The sequence below is a fragment of the Rhagoletis zephyria genome, unplaced genomic scaffold, assembly GCF_001687245.7.
Source record: "Rhagoletis zephyria isolate East Lansing unplaced genomic scaffold, Rhagoletis_zephyria_1.1 Rzeph_scaffold_00018, whole genome shotgun sequence".
Taxonomy (NCBI): domain Eukaryota; kingdom Metazoa; phylum Arthropoda; class Insecta; order Diptera; family Tephritidae; genus Rhagoletis; species Rhagoletis zephyria.
The window spans coordinates 876,475-902,596 of NW_016157102.1; the positions used below are offsets into that span (position 1 = coordinate 876,475).

Here is a 26,122-nt window from a genome sequence, read left to right on the forward strand (position 1 = left end):
CTCGCATTTTTTATACTAGAATTAAATGGGTTTCTAAAAAATCTGATTAAAAAGTTGAAATTTTGTATGAAAATTTGCTGAATTTTCGCGAGTTTTGCACAAAGTTTAGAAATTATATTTTAATGTTTTTGTTGTGAAATGTACCATATTGCGTCTCGGTCTATGCTATTTATAGACTTTTCTTTGTGAGCAACTCAAACCGACTGCCGACCGCCGTGCTTATTCAGACTAAAATTCATTTAACGGAACACCGGTGACTTTTCTACGGAACCCTCAGCTTCCGCGGAACCCACTTTACGAAGCTCTGGTCTAGCTCACGTATTTCATAATATTGTCATTTTAAGTAACCATCGAGTTTTCAGGGCAACCTTCTCCCCTGACAACGCTTGAAAAGGCAGAGAATGTGCCTTTCTTGCCTGACAAGAGGGTGACATTTTATGAAACGAACAGAAAAATTTCTCATCGTTTGTCTTTATTATAGAAAAAAGGCAACATTTTGTGGTAGAAACGAAAACACCATTAGTTTCTTTTTAATTTTTAACTACATAGTATTTGGCGCGATTCATAATTGCCTCGCTTTTTTGGTGCCTGGCCAAATGTCCCGCGAAATTTCCTTACGTAGGCGTTGGCATGGCCGGGCATTTCCTCGCCAAGTTCAGTTCATTGATGCGCTTTTGCGAAAAGCTTGCAAGTAAGAAGTTATGTACGAGTACATACAATATTTTCGCGTGACTAATTTATGTTAAATTTATGCGATGAATGGCGCAAATATGAACTCAAACTTAGCTTCTCGCATTTGTTTTTGTTTCTTGTATTTTTTCCTCGTCAGACAAATTTGCAGTGTAGTCGAAATGGTGCGAAACGTCATGGCGGTTTCCATCGGATTTTTCGCTAGACAAGATCGCTCACAATATCTCTACGTAGATATGTATGTACGTTCATATGTAGTATGCATACATCTGTATTCGCAAGGTTACCCACTAGACTTTCGACAACTAAAAAAAAAATTGTTTATGTGATCTAGATTTTTCTGAAATTCCACCAGAATGTCGCTTAGAAACAACTCAGGAACTATTATGGTATGTATGTATGTATGCATATGTCCTGTAAATTAAGGTGTTTAATTTTCCAAAGAAAAAGAATTGTATTTTAAGCTCTTCAAGTAAAATCAGAAGGAATATTTTTCATTATTTCTGTTGCTTGTAAAAGTACTTGTAAATTTTCTTGAAAAATTAAATGTAGGAGCATTTTTTCTCCCTAAGCGCTGCATACTGAATAAGGAAATTTTGATAGAAGGAAATTTCTTTTCCATTTCTTATGTGTCATTTTACATGAATTTTTCGTTTTTCTTGAGAGCTGCACCAAGCGAATAGAAAACTCTGCTTTTTTACGACTTCCACCAACTTTTTTGACTCCACAGAGGGAGTGGAGCCAAGTTGAACATACATATTATGTATGTAAGGATTTCTAAATGTGGAGTGCAATGGGGTATAGTCGTTGTGCTGCGCATACAGTTACAGTTGCACGGCTATACTCAATCCCGTCTCTTTGCGTCCTCGTTCGCGCACTCTGGGCAACATGAGCAATCCATGTGCGAAATGCGGTAACCAATCCGAGTGGAGCCTTGGGTCACGACAGAAAGACATGGAGCTGCGGTGGGGCCACTCCGACTTATTCGGTTTAAGGGCTCACTGAAGTCTGCAGCGTCTGTTCACCAGTAGGTGCGGCTTCAAGCGGGTGTCTGTCTTGGAGCAAGCGGCTCGCTATATAAACGTGTATTTGGTTGCGAAACCACCCCCGTCCCAGCAATGGGTTGTGGGCTGGGTTTGGGATCCGCCACGTAAAAACCCCTTCCAGTGAAGAAGCGAAACGCAATAAAAAGAGAGAGGCCGAAATACGTGCGTGCGAAGAGCTTGAAATGCTGGCCGACAGGAAGAATGCCCGAAAATTTTACCAGAGAGCTAGGCGACTTCCGGAAGGTTTCAAGACCAGGGCGTACTCCTGTAAGAACAACAATTGCGACCTAGTTACCGATGTTCAGAACATACTTAAATTATGGAGGGAACACTTTTCCACGCTACTGAATTGTAGCAGCACGGAAATTTGTGGGGAAGAAGAACTCGAGCCCCCAATCGATGATGACGGAGTCGATGTTCCTCCGCCTGACCATGACGAGGTACGAATAGCAATAACGCGGCTGAAAAACAACAAAGCTGCTGGAGCTGACAGCCTGCCAGCTGAGCTATTCAAGTGGGGCGGCGAGGAGTTGATAAGGTGCATGCCATCAACTCTTGTGCAGAATATGGTCAGATGAACGCATGCCCGACGACTGGAATTTAAGTGTGCTCTGCCCAATCCACATGAAAGGCGACTCCGCCATTCACGCCAACTACCGCGGGATCAGCCTTCTAAGCATAGGTTACAAGGTCTTATCGGGCGAAAGACTGAAGCCCACCGTCAATAACTGATTGGGCCTTATCAGTGTGGCCTAAGATCTGGCAAATCCACCATAGACGTATTCACAATATGTCGAATCTTGGAAAAGACCCGCGAGAAAAGGATCGACACTCACCACCTATTTGTCGACTTTAAAGCCGCTTGACAGCACTAAAAGGAGTTGCCTATACGCCGCTATGTCTGAATTTGGCATCCCCGCCAAACTGATACGGCTATGTAAAAAGACGTTGAGCAATACCACCAGCTCCGTCAGAATTGGGAAAGACCTCTCCGATCCGTTCGCCACCAAACGGGGCTTCAGACAGGGCGACTCTCTTTCATGTGACTTCTTTAATCTGATGTTGGAGAAGATAATGGGAGCTGGACAGAACTGAACCGCTCACAATTTACTACAAGAGCGTGCAATTGCTGGCTTATGCCGATGACATCCACATCATCGGTAACAAAAACCGCGAAGTCTGTTCTGCCTTTTCCAAGTTGGATAGGGAAGCAAAGCGCATGGGTCTGGTGGTAAACGAGGACAAGACGAAGTATCTCCTGTCATCAAACAAACAGTCAGCACATTCGCGCCTTGGTACCCACGTTACTGTTGACAGTTATAACTTTGAGAAAGTAGAGAATTTCGTTTACTTGGGAACCAGCATTAACACCGATAATAATGTCAGCATTGAAATCCAACGTAGAATCACTCTTGCCAACAAGTGCTACTTTGGACTGAGTAGGCAATTCAGGAGTAAAGTCCTCTCTCGACGTACGAAAACCACGCTCTATAAGTCACTCATCATGCCCGTGCTGGTATATGGCGCAGAAGCATGGACAATGACAACATGCGATGAGGCGGCTCTTGGAGTATTCGAGAGAAAGATTTTTCGGAAGATTTACGGGCCCTTACGCGTTGGCGACGGCGAGTACCGCAGACGATGGAACGATGAGCTGTATGAGCTTTACAACGACATGGACATAGTGCAGCGAATTAATATACAGCGACTCCGCTGGCTTGGTCATATCGTTCGAATGGACACCGACGCTCCAGCTCTGAAAGTATTCAACTCGGAACCCGCTGATGGTAGCAGAGGAAGAGGCCCCCACTGGGATGGAAAGTCCAGATGCAGAAGGACTGGGCTTCGCTTGGCATTTCCAATTGGCGCCAGTTAGCATAGAAAAGAAACGACTGGCGTGCTTTGTTGAACTCGGCCAAAATCGCTTAGGCGGTTACAGCGCCAAATAAGAAGAAGAAAAAGAAGAAGAGGAAGATTTCTAAATGTGTTGCAACAACAAGGAAAATACAAATCTATCTGCATAAGTTTGATGCTTCTTCTTTTAAAAATTCAACATATTTTTACTATTTTATATCGGTTAAACTCGTTGCCTTTTAACTATAGAAAAAATATGAGCAGGCTTTAATGATTAAAGTCCCATTTCAATGAGAACGGCATCCCTGTTAAAGTCAACTTTAAATAACTTTATCTTCAAAGGACGTTGCAAAAATAAATTTCTGATAGTGTGCTCTTAAAATTTTAACTATCAAAACTTTACATATTTCTAACTTAAACAATATTTTCATTTCATTTGGAAAATCTGTTTCGATCTCTTTAAACTGAAATACGAATAAGTTAAGAATTCCAGTTTGTTTACTAATAACAGGCATTCATCACATGCATACAAAGATGCATTCCCCCAACCGTCTCAATTAGTACTTTTCCAATTTGTTAATAGCTTCTAAGGCCAAAGTGGCTCAGTAATAGGTTTAGTCATCTGTTTTAACTTGGAATGCAAACAAATTTATGGCATTTCCAATTTCTTTAAGAACAGAAACACATCCAATCCATACATATGTATGTATGTACGGGTTGTTCTACAAATGAGAGATAAACTTAGAGCCAACATAATCTAGGGATGTCGGATAAACATCGAAATTTTTCCATTCGATGTGAAAATAGTCAAATTTGACATCTGTAGTACATTAAAACATCATTCCAGTTTTTGAATTGTACAAAAAAGAGAAAAGACTTTGACCAAATAATTGAAATGGCTCCAAAACGTTCCGTTAGAAACATAATTAGCTCAGTTGCAGTAATTTATTTCTAACTTTGTACAATTTTGCGAATAACATATTTTTTTGTGAAACATTATCTGAAAAATCCTATGCAAATCTATGCATCGATGGTCCTACCTTTACCCTGTCAGTTCTTCAGCTTTGAAATTACCATCAATTTTCCGGTATATCCGGCAACCATACATGTGAGTAGAATTCTACGTAGATTTGTCTGTTCTCGTTCAAAAAGCTACGGCATTCAGCGGGGGGCTTCACTATGTGTGAGTCGAAAGCTTTGCTTCAAGCGTTAAATTTTTTATATATTTTCTTGTCACTTTTTTACATTAAAAAAAATTACGGCCGCTCGATATTTTGACAGGTTTATAGCATTATTGTTTTTTTTTGTAATTTAATTTTGGTTTTTTAATAAAAATATAGTTCCTTCTTTAACAGAACTCGTGTAAATTCAAATTTCAAGCTTTGTTCAGTATTAAAAAAAATTCAACTAACTTTCGTAAATATTTTAGGTGAATGGAGCGCTGATTGCCTGAAAAGGTGTACAGACATATAACTGCCAAAATAACGCAAGCGAAATTTTTTCAAATTTTTTTTGATGCAGAAACGCATCTAGATGCTCTAGGAATATTTCTGCATCAAAAAGAAAATTTTGAAAAAAATGTCGCTTACGTTATTTTGTCGGTTAGGTATCGATATGTATGTTTGTACAGTTCTGCACATAAAATAAGTTTAGTAATTTTTTGTTGAATTTGGTAACTTTGATTTTCCGGTGATTTTGATAAAAAATAAAAAATGTTGTGGCAACACTGATTCTTAATATTTACGTGTGGTTTTAAAATATACGAAATTATTTAGTAAATACTTTCGTACAAGAAACATTTTTTTTTTAGATTCGTACAATATACGACTATTTTAAGTTCTGTTTTTTGCGTTTGTTTTGTAGCTTTTTATTGTTGTTGTTTTATTGTTGCATATAGAACGTTGACTCATGATCTCCACGCAATGGCTTATCAGAAAAATAGCAAACACTGGTGAGCGTGCACTGCAACACGTACATATGACCAGCATTCGAGACACCGAGAATAAATAATCGAAAACACATATTTGATATTTGACCGCAATACAAATTTCCTGATGGTTTTCGTTTGGTAAGACTAAAGCTCATTCTTATTTATTTTCTTTCATTAGAATAAATTCTTTTTTCAGATTGATCCTGATTTCGTCTGCATATTCGAAATCAGAAATGAGGCCCTTGATAACTAATTTCTATTTGCAATTTACTTTTGGATAATAGTGTTTGTTTTTTGATGTTGGTCGAAAACTGGACTCGAACCCAGGTCATGCTGAATGGTAGCGTGCACTGCTAACCACTACACCACAGCAGCCTCCCATTGGAATGCAAATTAAAAATCGTTAATATTTGTTTAATTTTAAACTGTTTAAACAAATTCACCATAAAACTATGGGCGTATGAATAGTGCATTTATCTGCCTATACCCGTATTTATACCCGAGCGCACTTGTGTACAGGGTATTATAACTTTGGTCGCTTAACGGTTGTTTGTAACAGCCTAAAGGAATCGAGATAGATATAGACAAATGTATACACAAATGATCGGAATGAAATTGAGATATCTCAACGAAATTTGGAATACAGGTTGCCCTTCACCCAAGGTAGGTTGCTATTGAAAATGGGCGCAATCGGACATAACCACGCCCCCATCTCATATAACGGTATTTTCGAAAAATGCAAAACAATATTTCAGTAAATATTGGATTTAAGTTGTTGAAAATTAGTATGTGAAGTAGAATCTTGGTACAAAATAATATTGTTACGAAATTTTGGAAAAGGGGCGTGACCCCGCCCACTTATGATGAAATACTGTTATCTTAGTAACCGCTTCACTAATCCTAACCAAACTCGGTACGAGTCTTGCTTAGGGTCTAGCTAAGAAATTTGTTGAAAATCTTCGAAATCGGGCAACAACCACGCCCACCTACCATTTAACGTAAATTTACAGAAATACGAAAACTGCGATAAATCAGTAACGCCTGAAGCTAGTTGACTCAAAATCGATTATTACAATGACCACTGAGCAGAAAACTATATTATTATAAATTTTTGGATTTTGGGCGTGGCGCCGCCCACTTATGCCAACAAATATGTATCTCGGTAACCGATGTATCAATTTCTACCAAACTTGGTGTATTTAATAACCTTTGTTCGAAAAAGCAATTCGTTGAAAATTATTCAAATCGGACTAAAATTTCACCGGTTTCCCGTATAATTTTTGGATATAAGAAAACTCCGATATTTCAATAACTGAAGACGTTAATTTACTCCAAGTTCATACTTACAACAATCTCTTAACAATAAATAAGACTGTTATAGACGTTTAGGTAGTTTAAAGAAAGTTGGAACGACAATATTTGATACCTTCTTTACTTGTTTTCAATTAAAACTAAGCTGTCCTGTACACGTTTTTGGATATTTTAAAGAAGTTAGAAAATATTTCATTTTTTATTTACAGATGGAAAGTATACGCATGCTCACAGACTATAAAAACCAACACAACACTTTTATTTTATATTGTGTTCATTAATGTTAAGCATTTTTTCAAAACATTTTGTTAAACACAAACGCTTAAAATTTACGATAAAAATAGAATAAGAATGTTGTGTTATAACTCGTACTATGTTTTTTACGGTGTGGCCAATGAAAGCAACAACCGTAGGTTTTCCGAAAATAATTTCGTTAAATACACGAATTTTTTTGCATTCTACAAAACTTTCGTAAACAAAAAAAAAACAAAGCAATAATACGCATTCGTAAAATATACTTAAGATCTGAAGTCTCAAAATTTCGTAGAATGTACGAAAACAATTCAATTGGTTCAATTAACGAAAACTTTCGCGGCTCAAAATGACGAAAAATTTCGTATAATGTGCGCAAAATTTCTTTATATTTACGCAGATTTTATTTTCAGTGTACATTTTGTTATGGCAAAAGCTTTTTTAACATTTTCTCTTCATGTTCTCAATTTTGCACCATTTCCGCCATCACCCTTCTAGTTACTGTAACTTGTTTTGACGGTTGTCTATACTTTCAGCCCCAACCCAAACTCCCCGCGCATCCAGTCGCCCCACAAACTTATTCGTGTTTTATCGCTCTCTCGGCGAATATCCATGCACATTAGGATGGTCCAAAAATACATGTGAAAAAGTAAAGTTGAAATTTTAATTAAAGGATTGTTCTATACCGAAAAAAACTTATACCCCTACTTTTTCTATTTTGAAATCAAAAAATATTTACAGGTCACTCAAAGCGTTCAAAGTTTTCCACACCCAAAAAAACTTCTCTTAATTGAAGAAAAACAGCAATCAAAATGAAGAAAAATGGGAACGAAACAGCACTAAAGAAGTTGTATCCTCTTTTCATGTCCAACATTTCTTTAAAATGATAGATTACATCCACGGTTCCATATATTCGTATAAGTTTTTACACATTCCAAAGAAAAATTACGCATTCTGGAGAATTTTTTACTCATTCGGAAGAATTTTCGACCTTAAAGTAAGGAAAGTTTTTCTTTGATCCAGAGATGGATTTTTGGTTCAGTGCATGAACATATTTTATATGGGGGAAACCATTTTCATGGAAATGGTATAGAATTCTTGTTGTATATCTAACCATTTCTTAATACTAGCAATTTTTTATGTCCACCCATTGCATTTTTTTGGGTTTCTTGGGGTACTATAATTGAAAGTGTTCTGAAGAAAAGCAAAGTTTTTCGATCGAAGAAAATGGATTTTCAAGAATTCTATACCATTTAATATTTTTTGATTTCGAATAAAAAACTAGGGGTATAATTTTTTGAGTATAGAACGATTGTAGGCGGTGAGAGCATTAAATTTCCGATTTTACTTTCTTTTGGGCCACCCTAATGTACATACATACATACACATATAAGTATTCAGGTACGAGAAGAGCTTGTTGTTAATTCGATTATTATTCTGTTTGGCGGTTGCTTGGCTGGTAGATTATATGACTCGACACTGCTAGTCGCGAGCTTCAGTCTACAAATCGCAATTGTCGGAGCAACTACGGAAAAGAAAGGCCTACAAAGCGGAAAACAAAAGAAAAAAAATAAAATTAAACTGATATCATTTAAACGGAAATACTAAATTGTGCAACTTAAGTTAGTTCATTGTAAATATAATGTAGAAGAAACACAAAATATTGAAAATGAAATGTAGTGGAACAAAATAACTGAAAGAGTTAAATCGTGAAATGGTTTCCTATTAAAGTGTGCATAGAAAAAAATGCAAGTGTACTAATTTTCAAGTATACAAACAAACAAAAAAAAAAACATGCAATAACAACACTTTTTTACAAAAGTTGTGTGAACTAATAATTATTTTCTGCTCTGCTAACTAGTGAATTCATTAGTTACAAATTAAGTGAAATCTAACTGTTAGCGTGATAGTGTCATTTTTTAATGAAATTAAGACAACGTGAAAAATAAACGTCAACAATCAAAGGCAAAGGTAAAGCACCGTCGGTGTGTATGCTTTTCTCCTGTTTTATTTTAAATCTTGACACAAAAAGCCGACGTAAAATGTAGACTGAAACCAGATCAAAAATGTTCAAATGAGGTTCACTCTGCATACATATGTACAAAGGAAATTAAGTTAACAAAAGCCACCATAAAAATATTCCTGCAAAGTAGTAGAAAATCTTGTGAAGGTGGCAAACATATTCATATAGAAGTGGCCAAAAAAAAAAAACAAGCATAAATAAAATAAGAATTAATAAAAGAGTCGCCGCCGAGGTACGAACGATCACTGCCTAGTCGCAAAGTTTCGTTCCCGTCGTGCCTACATTTATTGGCGTTCACTGTTTTTTTTTTTTGTTGCTACTTTTTGTATTTTGCATTTTTCTTGGGCTACGAGCGAGTCAGCGCCAAATGGACTTTGATACCGCTTGAACGGCTTGTTAGATATAGTCGTTATTGTTTTTAGTGCTATATGTATTTCTTTGTTTATTTGCGCCCGAAAGTTGAAGGTTCGTGTGTTGCATACTGTGGCTACCACACAAAATTTTATTCTTCATTGAAAAGAAAGAAAAAAAAAAACACATACACCAAAACAGGCACTATTTAGAACCCAGCAAACACGAATCACCTTCGAGGGTCATTCATTTGAGCTAAATCATGTGTACGTACATAGTGTTATTTATTTTTGTGTTTTGCTTTTTGTTTAAGTTTTTTTTTTTTCTTTGGATGCTCTCTTGCATATCAATTCGTTCCTCAGCTGCTTTATTCTTTTTTTTTTTTTACTTAATTAATGCATATCTACAATGTTGCCATCGCTGTCATAGCGACTTGTCTGGGGAACGCCAACTTGTCTTTAGAGTAGACACGAGTGCGTTGCGCGAGCACTTGGCAACAACAAATTCAACATTTGCCTTTCTTGGGCTTGGACTCTCTTCTACTGTGTATGTATGTCGGCATCATTTTCTTCGTTATGAAACAGATGACTCGCTTCATAGTGATACAATATGAACACATGCTCAGATACAATTTTACCTAAATATTTACACATATGTAAATATGTACTCGTATATATAAGCAGTGCTGGACATGAGAATAGGTTTGCAATATTTTTCACAGTTTTTACTAGATATTTTGTTTTTTTGTAAAAGTCTGGCTCTTTATATAACAAACACAATATGCGCAGATATTAGAAAAATTCAACAAACGTGCATCCAAATTTCAAACTTCTTAATCAGAATTTGTAGTTTCAGTATAGTAAAAAGTACATGTCTAAGCGGCTAAGATTTGATTTTTGTACTTTAAACGAAAATAAGTTGATACATATATACATATACGCTAAAATGTTCAGAATGACAAGAGAAATTGATTTAGCCATGTATGTATGTCCTTTCTGTACGTTTACACGTTAACTCGTTATGAAATCTGGAATGTATGTACATATCGACACCTTAGCGCAAAATTATTGTATATACCTTCTTTTTTTTTTTGAAATTGACTTTTTGATGCAAATTTGTTCTACGCCCCACAACGCATCACCTGGTAAAATATCGTAGCTTAAATCCCTACTAAAAAAAAAAAATCAAAAAAATTTTAAAGGTAGAAAAAACGTTCTCTAAAAATTTGGTGTCTGGCACATACGATAATTTTGCATATGGAAAGCAGAAATGCAATATTACAGTAATTAACAATTAAAAAAAAAATAATAATTTTGGTCATTTCAGACCACTGTCTTTACGAAGCTTTTTAGTTCACAAAGTGAACACACGAAGCTTTAATTTGAAATTGAGTTGGAAATTGTTTGGCTGGTAAAATGCATCATGATTAGTAACACTGATTGTAGTAACTGGTTGCTTGCTGCATGTATGGCGGCCGCTATAGCCGAGTGGTAACAGGAGCGTACTAACAAAGTTTCTTCGTGTTTTTTGTGCCAAAAAATAAATTGCCGATTCAGATTCTTAAGATCCGAAACCTCCCAGAAAGGCCTTTAGATTGTGGAAATATTTCATTGAAATAAATTATATAACTGTTTTAAAAGCTCCTCTGCGACCACTAAAAAAAAAGCTTAGAGTGGCCCACCGGCCATGATGATTAAAAAACGAAAATGTTGTTTGGGATTGAGAATGAAAATATGTGCGGTTCTACCTTACTATGAAGGCATATTGAGCAGGTAGTGTCAGTCGATCAGCTGATTTAATTTTTTTGAATTATTTGGTTTCTAAAGAGACAAACACTTTTTCTCTAAAATTCTATATTGCCAAAATATATTTTCATGTGAAACCTTTTTCTAAAAAATAAGCGATTGAAAACCATCTTTTGGAAGGTTCGCTTAACTTCGAAGCACGAACGCTTATTATTAGGCCTTGAAAAAAAATGGATCAGTGCTTGCGGAAGCAAACAAATTTACCAAGAAAAAGGCGCACGAGTTTTTATTTATTTTTTTCATTCCTTTTTTATTAGTTTTCATATTTTATATGCAGAATATTTTTTTACAGTTTAGAGACCATAAGCAACAACACAATACATACATACAAAAGTGTTTTTTTATTGCTCTGATGCTACTACCTGTCTTGCTGACTATGTATATTTTTATCATGGCATCAACAATTCCCCAGGAAAAATAAATCGAAAATTTTCTACATTTGACTTGTTATAGCGCACAAACAATCATTAAAATGTTAAATCACTCACATAGTTGTTACTACTTAAGTTTTCTCATTCAATTCCACACGCAAAACCATTCCGCATTCAATGTTTGCCGGGTGCAGTTGTTACTGGAGTGGTGAAAGTTGCGACAACAAATGGCGTGATTTTCTTGTAATAAATAAAATAGAGCCTTAAACTGTACTGTACACACATACATATATATATATATATATATATATATATATATATATATATACATATGTACATAGCTTACCACTCGAGTAGAGAACTACTGCGTTACCCAGCCAGCAAAAAATCCGAAAAAGGAAAAAAATTAGGCGTTAGTCTGGATCTTTGTCCGTTTACCGATTCCATTTTCGTATACTTTGACTATCCGCTATCCCAATAAAGTGTGAGACAGAAACGTAACTATGTAAAGACAAGTACCGAAAACTACGACTGCGGATACGTTTTTGACCGTTTTTCTGAAATTTGTCTGATTGCATTTTTCGTTCAATACCCTTTCCTTCTGTACTTCATAGAAGCTTTTTCATGGTTCAAAAAATAAAAAATAAGCAAGCGCCTGACGGAATTCGAATCCGGCACCTTCTGGAAGCTCAAATAGTGGCACGCTCCTCTGCATGCTCAGTCGCTGCCGACTACGTACGTATACATGCTTTCAAATGTTCAGCTTGAACGAATGAAATACAATTAGTGCTTTCACATCAACATCATCTTTATCGAACGTTTTGAACTTTTTTCGGATATGAGAATTAACGAAAATCGTGATAATTTTCTGTTCGTTGCCGGTTACGGATAATTGTACGAGACCGCAATGTCGGCAAAATTTACATTTCTCTGCTGGCTGGGTAACTACATAAATTATAAACAGTGCATAACAATCCATTGTGTGGTTTGAGCCAAGTTAGTTTTGATTTCAGCCATTATATGTTGCGGTTAATGAAACCGATCTACCTGAAAGCTAAACTTGTAAGATACGCCAAAAAAGACTGGATATTCCTTTGATAAGAAAGTGTGGTAAAATATATGTACATTAGACCGTTCGTTATTTTAACTATTTTTTTAAATATACAGTTTGCCGGGCTCAAAAAGATGTCTTTTGGTCTAAAAATAAGCAGTGCAAAATTTTATTCGAATATGATAACTCTAAGTACTTGCGCGTTGCATTTGAAAATTTAGAAAACCATATGCACTCTGGGAAAAAAATTTCTAACAAAATAGTTGAAAGTCGTGAATTTTATAGTCATTTGCCATGTAAAATAACCTACACAATCTGAATATGAGGTCAAAAATTAAAAAGGTAGAATACGTTTTAAGAATTTGCGAAATTATCGTTTTTTTNATGACTATAAAATTCACGACTTTCAACTATTTTGTTAGAAATTTTTTTCCCAGAGTGCATATGGTTTTCTAAATTTTCAAATGCAACGCGCAAGTACTTAGAGTTATCATATTCGAATAAAATTTTGCACTGCTTATTTTTAGACCAAAACATATCTTTTTCCGCCCGGCAAACCAAATTTTAATTTTAACGAACGGTCTAATGTACATACATACATATGTATTGGTTACATATACATTAGACCAGGTCAAACAAAACTAAAACATCCTGCAATGCGACCCCAACCTCCCCTCTACGATAATTTTAAGATAAATATAATTTTCTAGGATTAAAGGCGGACCTCCGTAGCTTGCGTATCCGTATGCGTGCGTTTGACATTTACGCTTAGAAATCAAAAATCATACAACTGTCTTGCATTTTCATGCGTTGTTATGTAGGTGCTGCCATAAAAATTTGTATGTAACGCATGGAGATCCGCCTTAATCAAAACGCTCGAAACCATACGAATACATTGATTACATGCCATTTAAGTAACCTACTAAAATTTAATGAGCTCTAAAGCTGCATACCTAAGATTTTTCTAAGAATGTTTATTAAAAAGTTTAACATTTTTGGGTGTTTTGTTAAAGTGTGTTGAATTTTTTTAATTTTTCTAAGAAGTTTCAAACGTGGACTTGGCGTTATGTAATGTGCTAGGATTTTATAAAAAAGTTATAAGCATTAAATAAGCAAAAGAAATTTAACCAAAATTGGTCAAAATGTCACTTAACTTAATCAGCTGACCACAAGTTTATATAGTTTAATATACTTTTGCAAATTTTTTTTTGGTTTGGAAAACGTACTAAAGCATTTGAGCTTATTTTTTCTAATAGCTAAAATTTCATCGACAAGTTAAGCATTTAAAACCGTCACCTGATTACGTTAGTCTGTTTTCTTTGAATTTATCTCAAACATTTATTAATATTGCATTGTAAAACCCTGCAAAATAACGGTAAAAGAGTAGGTAAACAAAAAATACAGCAAATTAACGACTACATACTTATCTTCAAGCAATAAAATTATACATTTGCACATTGAACTTTTTGGTCATTCGTTCTGCAAACATCCGATTAAGTCAATACACAAACTAACAACAAGTACACGTTCATGCTAAAACACACACCCATATGTACATATGTACATACACATGTATGGGCATGCGTGAGTACGTGCGTACATGTATTGTATGTATGTATGTATGTACTAGAATTGCACTAACAATTCATCGATCACGCCATTCTGTTATTCGTTATTAGTTTTTAGAAACAATTTTATATTCATAGTAGTTTTGCTTTTATTATTAATTTAGACAATGTAGATCGCTGTGGTGTAGTTGTTAGCAGTGCGCACTACCATTCCGCACTAGGCCTGGGTTTGAGTCCAGTTTTTGCCAAAAAAAAAATAAAAAATTGAGCATTAAAAAAATTTTACTTCGAACCTCGGCAGGCAATGACAAGCTTCCGAGTGTATTTCTGCCATGAAAAAGAGCTTCTCATAAAAATACAATCGCCGCTCGGAGTCGGCGTAAAACTGTAGGTTCCTTCCTCACCTTTCTGTGACAACAATCGGGGGAGAAACTCGGCCAAACACTAACATATTTTGATTGTGTAAACGCTGATCTAGTTTATTATTATTAATAACTTATTTGGTTTTTATTCTACTTCGTATATGGTGTGTTTGTAGTCGGTCAATGATTATTGTATGTACTAACAATCTTCAAATACCTGTGCATCATAAATAATGGACTTTGTGGTCCACTATACATACATATGTATGTAGTGTGCTAGAATAATTTAATTACCAATTTTCTTTATATGAAGTCCATATCGAGACAGCCAAATAATTTTTTTTTATCTGAAAGCGGTCAAAGTATATAAAAAATACTGATTTTTCATTAAGAATTTCGACTCTGGGTTTTCATATTTCCAGATTATACCAATTCATTAATTAATTAATTTTGAAATTTGCCTATCGCATCTTTGTACGCTTAGAAATAAGTATCCATATTTAGTTGACATGACTCTTTTCTCAGTGTACACTTGGCATAATCGTTTAGATCTTAAAACAAACAACAATTTTCGAGGAAACATTTTCTTGTGAAATGATGGACACACATACATATGTATGTAAATCGATATCTTATCCCGCCAAGGCCAAAATAATACGAAATCTTTTAATAAAGATCGAATACTTCTGAATCGTAAGGAGTTTTGCTTTGCTTTAAAAACGCAAAATGTTGTATTAAAGGTTAGGCGAAATGCTTAAAGAAAAATGGCTATTAGGAGTTATTTTCCTCACCGATAAAATTTGTAATAATGGACTTAGCAACTTGTCACTCTACATATGCTAGTTTAGATAAAACCCAATTTTGACTTAGGTCTCTTTTACTGGTTAATTTTCAGTACGTTGTAGCTTGATCTTTCAGTTCTTCTTTAATCAGCTTACTTAATTGAAAACAGGGAGAGACATCGTTGCCAATAAATACGTACTATATATATGTGTACATACATACATACATATGTATATATGCCCTCATAAAATGTAAACTTATTTCAATTGCCTTTGCCAAATATTTCTGATTGTAAAGAGACCATATGCTGACGTGACGCCAATAGGAAATAATTAACTTATAGTTCCTCAAACATAGCAAGGAAGAAGAACTTAAATGCTACGCAGTAATACCTATTTATTCCAGTAATTGGATTAGCAGTAAACAAGTTTATATTTCAAAATATCACGCGATAACTGAATATGGATTCCAATCTTTCTTTATCAATGGCAAAATATTGATTCGCACAGAGAACTCAATTTGCACAAATTTTTTTTATGTAGACTACATATTTACAAGCTTACCGAGAGCTACTGGCTTATCGCGGTTGTTGTATTTTATCAGCTGGAACTTGATATTGCCATAATATTTTAAAGATAAAATATCAATTCAGTCAGGATGTACACCAGCCAACTAATATTTAAAACAAAAGTGCTAACTGCGCACAAATCTAAATTTGGTGTTTTTTTTTACATTTTAGCATTGGTTAATTCCATGACTTAATTTATTAGGTAAATGCTGCCATAATTTATAGATACCTTTTGTTTTTGGAACGGTTCCACCATGGAAAACAAAACATTTGTATGTATATACATATGTATGTCTTTACTTAAATTCCTGCAGAAAAAGCTACTAAGTAGTTGCGTTCAACAGACATGGGCGACAGAGCAAAGCACTAGCTTACCAGTCCCGAGGTCCAGAGTCAAGTCCCCGGGCAAGGACTTTTTCTTTTTTTTTTTAATTTAGGATTTTTTATTGTAATTTTTAAATTATATTTTTTTTACATAAAAATATTTTTTTGAATCTCATTTAATTTTTATGGTACAAGTATTTATTTGCATACGTATTTTTAATTCATATTCAAAATATTAACTTAAGTTGGATTAATTTGAAAAATCTTAACCATTTCCAAGCGGATTCGAACCTGCAGAAAGAAAAGCAATTAACTGCGTTATTGTACTGGTATTTTTACTGGACATTAGGCTTTTCGCTCCAGTGTTTTATTGGTATGCTTATATACATATGTATCTGTATTCATATATGTACATTAGGGTTTCTCATCGATTTGAAAAAATTTCATTATTTTGATTCCGTTGATAAAATGTAAGGCATTTTTTATGCAGACCTTCTAAGCTTACTTAAACTCTTCTATCATCTGTGTGGAAAAATATTTCTTAAAACTACTGTAATTTTATTTATAAAAAGCTCGATTTTATAGAGGTATTTTCAAATCGGTCCAGCTGACGTAAGTCTTAATATTTTTCAGAAATATTTTGGCACAAGTCTTAAAATATAAAACAGTACCAGTTATTTTCTGTATGGAGAGTTATACACCCTAATGTACATACACAAGAGCACAATACTCATATAATATTTGTGTAATACATTAAAAAAATGGGAGTCAATTAAAGAATCTTACCAATCTAATCATTCTTTTTTCCGGCAGGTTAATTTCCACGCAACCCTTAGCTTTAGCTAAAGTGCATGTACATATATACATATTTGCATAAGTAATTGCACTATTATGCAACAATATGTATTGCTGAATGACGTGTTTTCTTACTTGATAACCCGTAAGTGGAATAGCCCGAAATAAACTTAAGCGCAGTTACTATCAACAAAAACAGAAACTGAAACAAGTGTCATACATACATATATCTTCGTTTAAAGTCCAAAACCGCGTATCAACAAAATGCTAAACCGCGTATGTCAGATTGCATAAATTATTTTCTAGAGAGTAAAAACACTCTAATTTCAAAATGGTTCTCTTTTTTATAAAGCAATCGCATTTGTGGCTAGTATATTTCAAGACGACCTTGGTTGGTTACACACCGATGTCGTTCGACTTCTTTTGACTAAATTTCATAGTAGTACATGCATGCATACCTACATACATATGTGGTCAATTCCATTACAAAAAAAAAAACTAAATTTAAAATGGTTTTTAATGCTTTTAATGGTTTTATGGCTAAGTTTTAATTGTGCAAAAATCGAAAAATTTGTATATTTTATGTATGCGACAGGGAAGCTAAAAGGGAGAAGTTCGATCTTTAATGTTTAGCGCTCTGTTAAATGCATTAAGCCGCAGCTTTCTTGATAGTTTTTTGAAAAACTCAGTTCAAAGATGAACACATTGGAAAAAATGTTGTATGCTTGTACATACATACATATGTATGTATATCATTAAACAATACTTTCGCCGTCAAGGCATGAAAATATAACCGCTACCATCGAATACAGATCGAAGTTATGGTCGATGGTAATTAAAGAAACTATGTTGACAATTTTTCTAAAAGCCTGAAACTCTCAACTAATTCATTAAAAAGATTTTTACAGGGTTTTGTGGATTAATAATCGTTATCTCAGATATTGCCAAGCAAGTATTCAGAAAGAATATTTTTCCATTTTTCAGCAGAAATAAACTGTCAAGAACTTAAAAATATAGCATGTTTTTGAAAGAAATTAGAAACTTTCAACATTTTTATTTGATTTTATTTTTCACATCAACAAACAGCTAAACAGCGGGTTTAAAACCAAAAAAATCGCCCTGGCGCCACCCGGGTCCAGGTACACATATTTGGAACAATAAAAAGAATCATCCAATTTGATTAAGAAAGCATTAAGAAATCCTTCCTTTTTCTATGAATGTTGAAAAAGTTGATTTCGCCTCTCGGAATTTCACAAATTTTCAATTGAATGTTACGCTAAGATATGTACACACACAGTTATTCTTTATCATTTTTGTTTTAAATGACTTGCACTTTCAATTCCTTTGTCTGCTTCGTATAAAAAACAATTATGTTTGGTTACGGTTGCGAAATATATATACATACGTACATATTTTGTATGTATGTATATTTAGTACTCCTGCTATACACATAGCAAAAGTTAACGCCGTCCACAGCATTTTTGCGCAGAACCACTTTCTGCGTAGGCGGCTTTCAGAAATGTTATAATTTACGTAAGGTTGTGGCAGTAAAAAATTATTTATTTATACTTACATGTACACACATACATGTGTATAAATCAGCTGATTGCTAGAGATCACAAGGATTACCGCTTATCATTAATTGAAATATTTTCAAACCATTAAAATATCTACATACAATACGCATACATACCTAGCTGATGAAATGAAGAAATAGTGTTGCCAGGTAGTTGAACATAGAAATCGTCAAAATGGTTATCGAAAATCGTCCTTTTTATTGAAAAATCATCAACACACAAAACAAATGAACAGTGTCCGGAAAAAATTTTGATAGCTGATTGTTATACGAAAAAAAATAAATATAAAAACCTTTTACGAATTACTAAAATTCACATTACTTAAAACAGGAATATGTTTAGTTGCATTTAGGTAAATAGCATACATATATATTATCGAATAAACTAAACTGATACAAAATTTTCTGTTAAAAATATTTATTTAACCCTTGAGTGTTGGATGTACTTGGGTATATAAGCGAACTTTTTAAATTAGAAAATTGCCTTAAAACCTAAGCGAAAATATATTTTTCCCATTTTTGCTCATGTGGCAACACAGTAGAATTGGATGTCCATATTTCCTTTTCCTTATTGTTGAAATTTGTTTAGTCATTACATATATATGGTGAGAGGATTCCCAAAAAACCTTAGAATTCAAAAGAAAGGCCTGAAATGTGAAGTTTGGTATCTACTTTTGGAATACATATATACATATATAAAAATCTTTTATTTTGGGTTAAAGATTTTTGTGCTATTAGGTTAAAAGCCGCACAATTAAAAAATCGTCATTTGCTTGTCCAAATCATCAAATCGTCAAGACAGTTAAAAATCTTCCAAGTGACGGCAAAATCGTGAACCCTGCAACACTGTGAAGAAATGCCCAGACTGGCATTCGAAAGTGAATTTCATAACCTGACCGATTGCTTTGTTTTTCAGGCAGTGGCGGAAAAATAAATAGGAAACGACGTTTAAACAAGTTTTCCAACACAATTTGTATGAAAAAAATGCGGGACACCGTCCGCAAACAAATTATAAAACACAACGGAATTTTTTACTTGCACTTTATTATACTTAAATTTCTTCCAAAAAAATTATATAAAATTTGAAATTTGAACTTACACGTTTTGCTAGCTATACTTTTGTAAAAAAAAAACTTAATAAACATTAATTAAACAAAAGAAAAATAACCAGAACGTGTTAAAATGTCGCGTCCTTATTTATTTTTCCGCCACTGTATGTATAAAGTGTGCTGGAAAATTTTTTATATAGCAGAAAACGCCTAGCACTGTCGGCGAAAAAAAATTATTAAAAATCAACGAGTATTTTTAGCTTCTTGAAACATGTAAATACTTACAAACAAATAAGAATTCAAAAATCGGGCCCGACAAATCTCTTCTAGCGTTCATTTAAAAAAAAAAAAACAATAATTATAATAATGAAAAATTAGAGTACTGGACAATTTTGAACAACAAACTTCAGTTTGGCACCACTGTTTGAATTTAGTCGGAGAATGATTGATTTCCTTTTCGATAGCTACTGAATACTTTCTAATACTGCACGGCAGACTAGGCAAGGAAAAAGAAAAAAGTACTAACCTTTATTTATATTTATTTATTTTTCCTTTGTTTCTTTGTTGTTACATTTGAATTCCCAGCTGGTCAATAGATTTAGAATGCACAGGTGACACTGTCATTCTTGGACGTTTAAATGCACATATGTAGCTACAGAAGGATGTACAGACATACATGCATATGTATTTACATACGTATATGTGGAAGACAATATGAGCACATGCTGGCAAACTGACCACAGTGCAGATTAGCTCTTAAAAGACCAAGAAAAATTTATTTACTTACTTTTTCAATGTTTTTTATATGCGTAATTTTTAAAAAATTTCCTAAAAATTTCAAATAAAATTACATAAAAGCGTGTATATAGAGGATTTTATAAAGTAATTACAAAATTCTCGTTTACAAAAAGGAATTATAATTTATTTAAATAAATATGTTAAAACAGTTTGAACGTTGAATCAATAATAATTTTCAGCAATGTAAAGAAAAACTTGATAAACAATATGTAGAATAATTAAAAAATTCTCGTTGACAAAAAATTATTATAATTTATTTAAATAAATATGTTTAAACAGTTTGAACCATGATAAAAACATAGTAAGGTAAAACCGTTCTCTCAACTCGTCGGCCATGATTTTTTTTTTTGAAGTTTGCCAACATTTTAAAATCATATAAAATTGAGAGTAAAAAAATGGAAATGGTTAAAAGTTGTTGTTGTTTGAGATTGAAAATGAGAATGTGTGTGTGTGAGTTTGTGTGTAAAATTTTAAAACTTAATTGCTTGCAAACGTCAAGAATTTGAAAAATTCCTCTCAGCGGTTCCACCTTCCTATTTTTTTTATCATGATTTGAACGTTGAATCAATATAATAATTTTCAGCAATGAAATTTCTCTGAATATAAAATCGTCAACAGAAACAAAAACTATTTCTTAACTAGTATCAAAGAATTAAAATGTGTGTACATATATATATGTATTAACTTATGACACTACACTTTCTTCAACGTTTTTAATAGCTGTTACGTCATCTGACCGTCACACCTGCTACAAACTTGTTTCTTTTTTTCTTATATTTCAATTGCCATTCGTGTAATCGCCATCTGCAGATGCTTAACGCTTTAACATTTTCAAAGTTAAATTTATATGTACGAGGGATGTTTCCAAAGTTCTGGAAATTGTGCTATAATCAAATTACGCAGAACTTATAAGCAATGTTATTGGTGCCACACAAGTCTTGACATGTTTATGCAACTATCTAGTGTAATATTGTTCAGTCTGATTTATGTGTACGACTGTTATAGTCGCGTTTTCATATCACTGTAATCGCAGCATAATCTCAAAGAGCAATAATTTTCTTTTTGTGGGAAGGTGTGAAAACATCAGAAAGTATTCAGCGGACTACTGTGGCAGGCACTTGTCAAAATACGGGCGTTATTGCAACATGATAATGCAAAACCAAACCACACACCGCAAGAAAAACGAAGGATGTTTTGAACGGTTTACGATGGGAATTGCTTCCGCACCCAACTTATTCCCCCCCGGATCTTGCACCCAGTGATTATCATCTGTTCCCAGATTTGAAAAACCCGTTACGGGGTGTTCGATTTGAAAGTTTAACTGACGTAAACTGACCCATAAATAGGTGTATTGAGGAGACACCAAAAAAGTTCTTTGAGGACGGCTTAAAAAAAATGATTTTATCGTTCGGATAAATTTATTCAGTTAAATGGAAAATATTTTGAAAACCTACAATGTGATATTGACGAAAATTAACAAAAGAATAAAAATTTTAGCTAAATTCGCAGAACTTTGGAAACATCCCTCGTATGTAGCTCAGCTTTAGGGCTATCTTATCACAGCCACGCAAATAGTACTCATTGTTACCTTGATTTTTTTACAGAGGATGATACTGTGAGAGCAAAGAAACTGTTGTAAAAAATGTATTTGTCATTAGGAAAAAGTGTGGGATTCCACACTTTGTAAAATCCAGTATCCTCTACTTCTAAGACTGCGTTCACACAGAGAAACTTTTAATGCTCATTTTCGGCAACTTCTCTTTTGGTGTTGCCCTTCGCATTCACACAGAGCAATTCTTTTGTACACAATTGTTGTTGTCAGCTGTGAACGGCCAACTAGAATTACTCAGACGAACACAAAGCGTGTTGCCCGAGAACGAGCAACTCGGTGCCCTTCCCCCTTCCTCGTCACTCCCTCTCCCACAAGTAACGATTTGCCGCGACAAAAGTTTCTCTGTCTGAACCTAGGCTAAGAAGACTAGAAATTCGACGATTTGCCAACTTACGTATCATTCGAAACGCATACCCAAGGTATCGTAAATGAAAAACATTCGATAATTTGACATGGTAGCGACGATATGTACATATATAAGGACTCGCAAACTACATTAAGGGCCAGTTTTCAATGCTGGTTTAAACTCAGTTTAAACGAAGTTTAGTTAAACCCAGTTTAAGTTTGACTTAAAAACTGTACACTTAGTTTAAATTTAATTTAAACGACAAACATAGTTCAATTCGCACTGAAAAACTGGTCCTATGTGTTTTAAAATATCTGCTTAGAATATGTAGGTGATTCAGAAAGTGACATAATTGTCTTAAAGTAGTACCTACATATATAAAGATTATCCTCATTTTCTAGCTTAACTACATAATCTGTAATTAAAAAAACCTCCCTCGTTAATCTGTAATTATAAAATAATCTCAGATTAAAACGATAACTTTTCGCTGCCCAACCAAGTTTTATCGAAAATTTTTGCGAAAAAGAGTGGAAGTATCAAATGTGAAAGTAAACGACAAAAACGGTTGCTTAAGGAGTATTAAGAAATTAAACCGTTATCATTTGAGAGAAAATAAGTATGGAAATTTCTAATTTATTCATACGCTCCTCGCAAAATTAGAGAAGTATTCTTTGAAAATTAATCTTTTGACAACTGGGTGTAACTTTCGTCTGTGAACACGTTTCTTAGCCAACTATAAATTTACTCAATATAAATACGTAGTATGTATATCGTCGATTAAAGTAAAAAACCGCGTATCGTCATTCGCGGCAAAACCGCGTTACTGACATTTGCTGCCACAAATTGGATTTGCTCACACAAGCTCTTGGCTCAATCCTTATTCGTTCGTCTTGAAATATACTAGCCACAAATGCGATTGCTTTATTAAAAAAAAGAACCATTTTGAAATATGTATGAGTGTTTTTACTCTCTAGAAAATAATTTATGCAACCTCACATACGCGGTTTTACATTTTGTTGATACACGGTTTTGTACTTCAAACGACGATATGTTTATTTGCATACATACATATACACGTACATATGTGTACATGCATATATCCGTCTACATAGTATGAATGTGAAAATTAAATTCATTCCTCTAAGATTATTTGTCATTTTGTAGCCAAAATTTTCCACTGTGTTTTTGTTTTTAATTTTTCTACTTTTTTTCTAATATTTGGGTACTGCTTGCTTACTCGTACTTACCTAAATACGTACATTTGTATTCGTACATACATATGTACATACGTTCTTACATACATATTTATATACATAAATACTCGGTACAAGTAAGAATCTAATTCACAGGCAAAGAAATTTGTCAAAGCACCGTTTTATTATGCTATTTTTCGCAAAAAAAAAAAAAAAACATTTTCAGCTTCAAGAACAAATGCCAAAATTATTTGTAATTCCTTTTTTCGTAATACAGCAAACGTATGGGTACCAACTTCATACGAGGGGAGGCTGAAAAGTTGTGAGCCTATGGTTTTAAAATAGCTGATAGAAGAGTATAAAAATTTAATATTTCAATATAATCTGCCTCTACTTCAATGCACTTCGCCATCTTTGACTTTTCTTCGAATTGGAAAACAGGAAGTAATCGCTGCAGGCCAGGCCTGGACTGTATTGTGGGTGGTTGATTTCTTCAAATCCAGTCTCGGCCAGGGCACGCCATGCAACTCGTGCAGTGTGACTCCTTTGTCCTCTCCGTTTCCCGACATTCTCTTCACGCACTTTTGTCTCCGTTCATTGTAGTTTATTAGGAAGATAGTCGATGAACAGAATGTAACTGACAAAAACCTGATAAAATTATACATTTTCCCCTTATCTGTGGTATCAGGGATCATGCTTCTCCCTTGTAACTTCTATAAAAAGAAAGGTTGAAGAATTAAAAGTAATTTTTAATTTCAATGTGGACTTTTGAGCAAATGAATTTCTAATCTTCCATTCAAACCAATGTCAAAAGTCTTATCACAAATCATACTCGTTATTGGTTCTAAAACGTCTCACAGGTCTAATGAACCTCGCACATTTTATCTTGCTGTCTCAAATGGTTTATGTTAATAAATATGTACATACATATAGGATTTTTATTTATTTATTACTCATTTTTAATTGTTGTGTTTTTCCTCCACAGATAAGCCTCACGGCCAAATACAAAAACGACTGGACACTAAAAGCATGGCTGAGAAAAATTGTATTTACTAAGAATCAATGGGCCAACAATTAACTTTGTGTGTGTTTAATGCTAAACTCTAACTGTTGTTGATAAAGAACTTGCCATTCTGTGTTGTACATCGAGCAAAGGTGAATTCCGAACCAGCCCCACCGTCTACGTTCAGTTCGCAACGGCGCTTCCACAGTGGAAGTCGTCTAGAAGAACTTTTGGCAATTAAAATAATCGCGATCAATACTAATATTGGACTAAATATTTACAAACAAAACAGACAAAATGAATAGTCTTGTAAAGGTTTTCAGCAACTTTAGGGAGTTCTACAATGAAATCAATGGCGCTACACTCACCGGCGCCATCGATGTGATCGTTGTGGAACAGCCAAATGGCGAATTTCAGTGTTCACCTTTTCACGTGCGTTTCGGCAAATTGGGTGTGTTGCGGAGTCGCGAAAAAGTGGTATGTTACTTTCTAACAAATATATATATATATATTTTTTTTTGTAATGGATCTGAAATTCTAATGATTACTATGCCAACATATTGAAATTTTTTTAGGTTGATATTGAAATAAATGGCGAACCTGTTGATATCCACATGAAGCTGGGCGACTCTGGTGAGGCCTTCTTCGTAGAGGAGTGCCCCTTGGAGGATGCTGAGGAGTTGCCGGAGAATATGGCCACCTCCCCCATACCAAGCAGTTATTTTCCCAGCAAATATGCCAATGATACTTTGGAAGATGACACTCTCGAAGGCACAACCAAGTAAGCCTCTGATTTCTAATGTTATGTTTTTACGTAGTTTGGAGTAGCATTGATGTTGAATGCACAAAATTAAAACTTACATAAGTATATTTTTACGGTTTTCCTAAACTCTACTACATACTTAACGGTATTTTTTTTATATAAATATTAACATACATATGTACGTACATTCATGTAGTACAATCGAACTATTTTTTATTTGCATACATTTTATTTTAATTTCACGTTTTTTTAGTTTGGTTTTAATTTTTGATTTTCATTGAAATATTTATTTTTCATTATTCTATATAGAATCGCTAGCGATGACATTCAACTGCCGCTGCCATTGCCGCGTCGTAATTCCATTGACTTTTCAAAAGAGACCGTAAAGGAAGATCAGGTGCCGAAATTTGAGAATCAAGTCTCAGATTTTAGTCACAGAAGGTAGTTTTATTTTTAAGTTTCTTGTGCGTTAAATTTTGTCTGTTACTTATTTAAGTATTTTTAATTATTCTCCAATTCACTGTCATTATACATTTGTACATATAAGCATACATAAGTTTGTATATTATTCACAAAATTTATTAAAACACAGTTACAGTTACAGCATTTTTTAAAAGGCATACATTTCTTAAATGGCATAAATTTTTTGTAATTTCAATGCCTAGTGGAAACTTAGCATTACTATTTGAAGATTCAAA

General features: G+C 34.0%; 1 protein-coding gene across 5 annotated transcripts in view; it reads left to right on the plus strand.

The window, feature by feature from the left end:
• Lpin (phosphatidate phosphatase LPIN) overlaps positions 1–26,122 on the plus strand; it is a 71,844-nt gene that overhangs the window by 36,015 nt on the left and 9,707 nt on the right. For 2 of the 5 annotated variants that reach the window (XM_017613948.1, XM_017613980.1), the window contains exons 1-4: positions 8,503–9,054; positions 24,644–25,138; positions 25,237–25,442; positions 25,734–25,865. In XM_017613948.1, the coding sequence (XP_017469437.1) occupies positions 24,959–25,138; positions 25,237–25,442; positions 25,734–25,865 (518 nt within the window). In that variant the 5' untranslated portion in view covers positions 8,503–9,054; positions 24,644–24,958. Of the gene's footprint in view, positions 1–8,502; positions 9,069–24,643; positions 25,139–25,236; positions 25,443–25,733; positions 25,866–26,122 lie in introns of those variants that run through there. The other 3 variants (XM_017613964.1, XM_017613971.1, XM_017613956.1) reach the window with 3 other exon arrangements.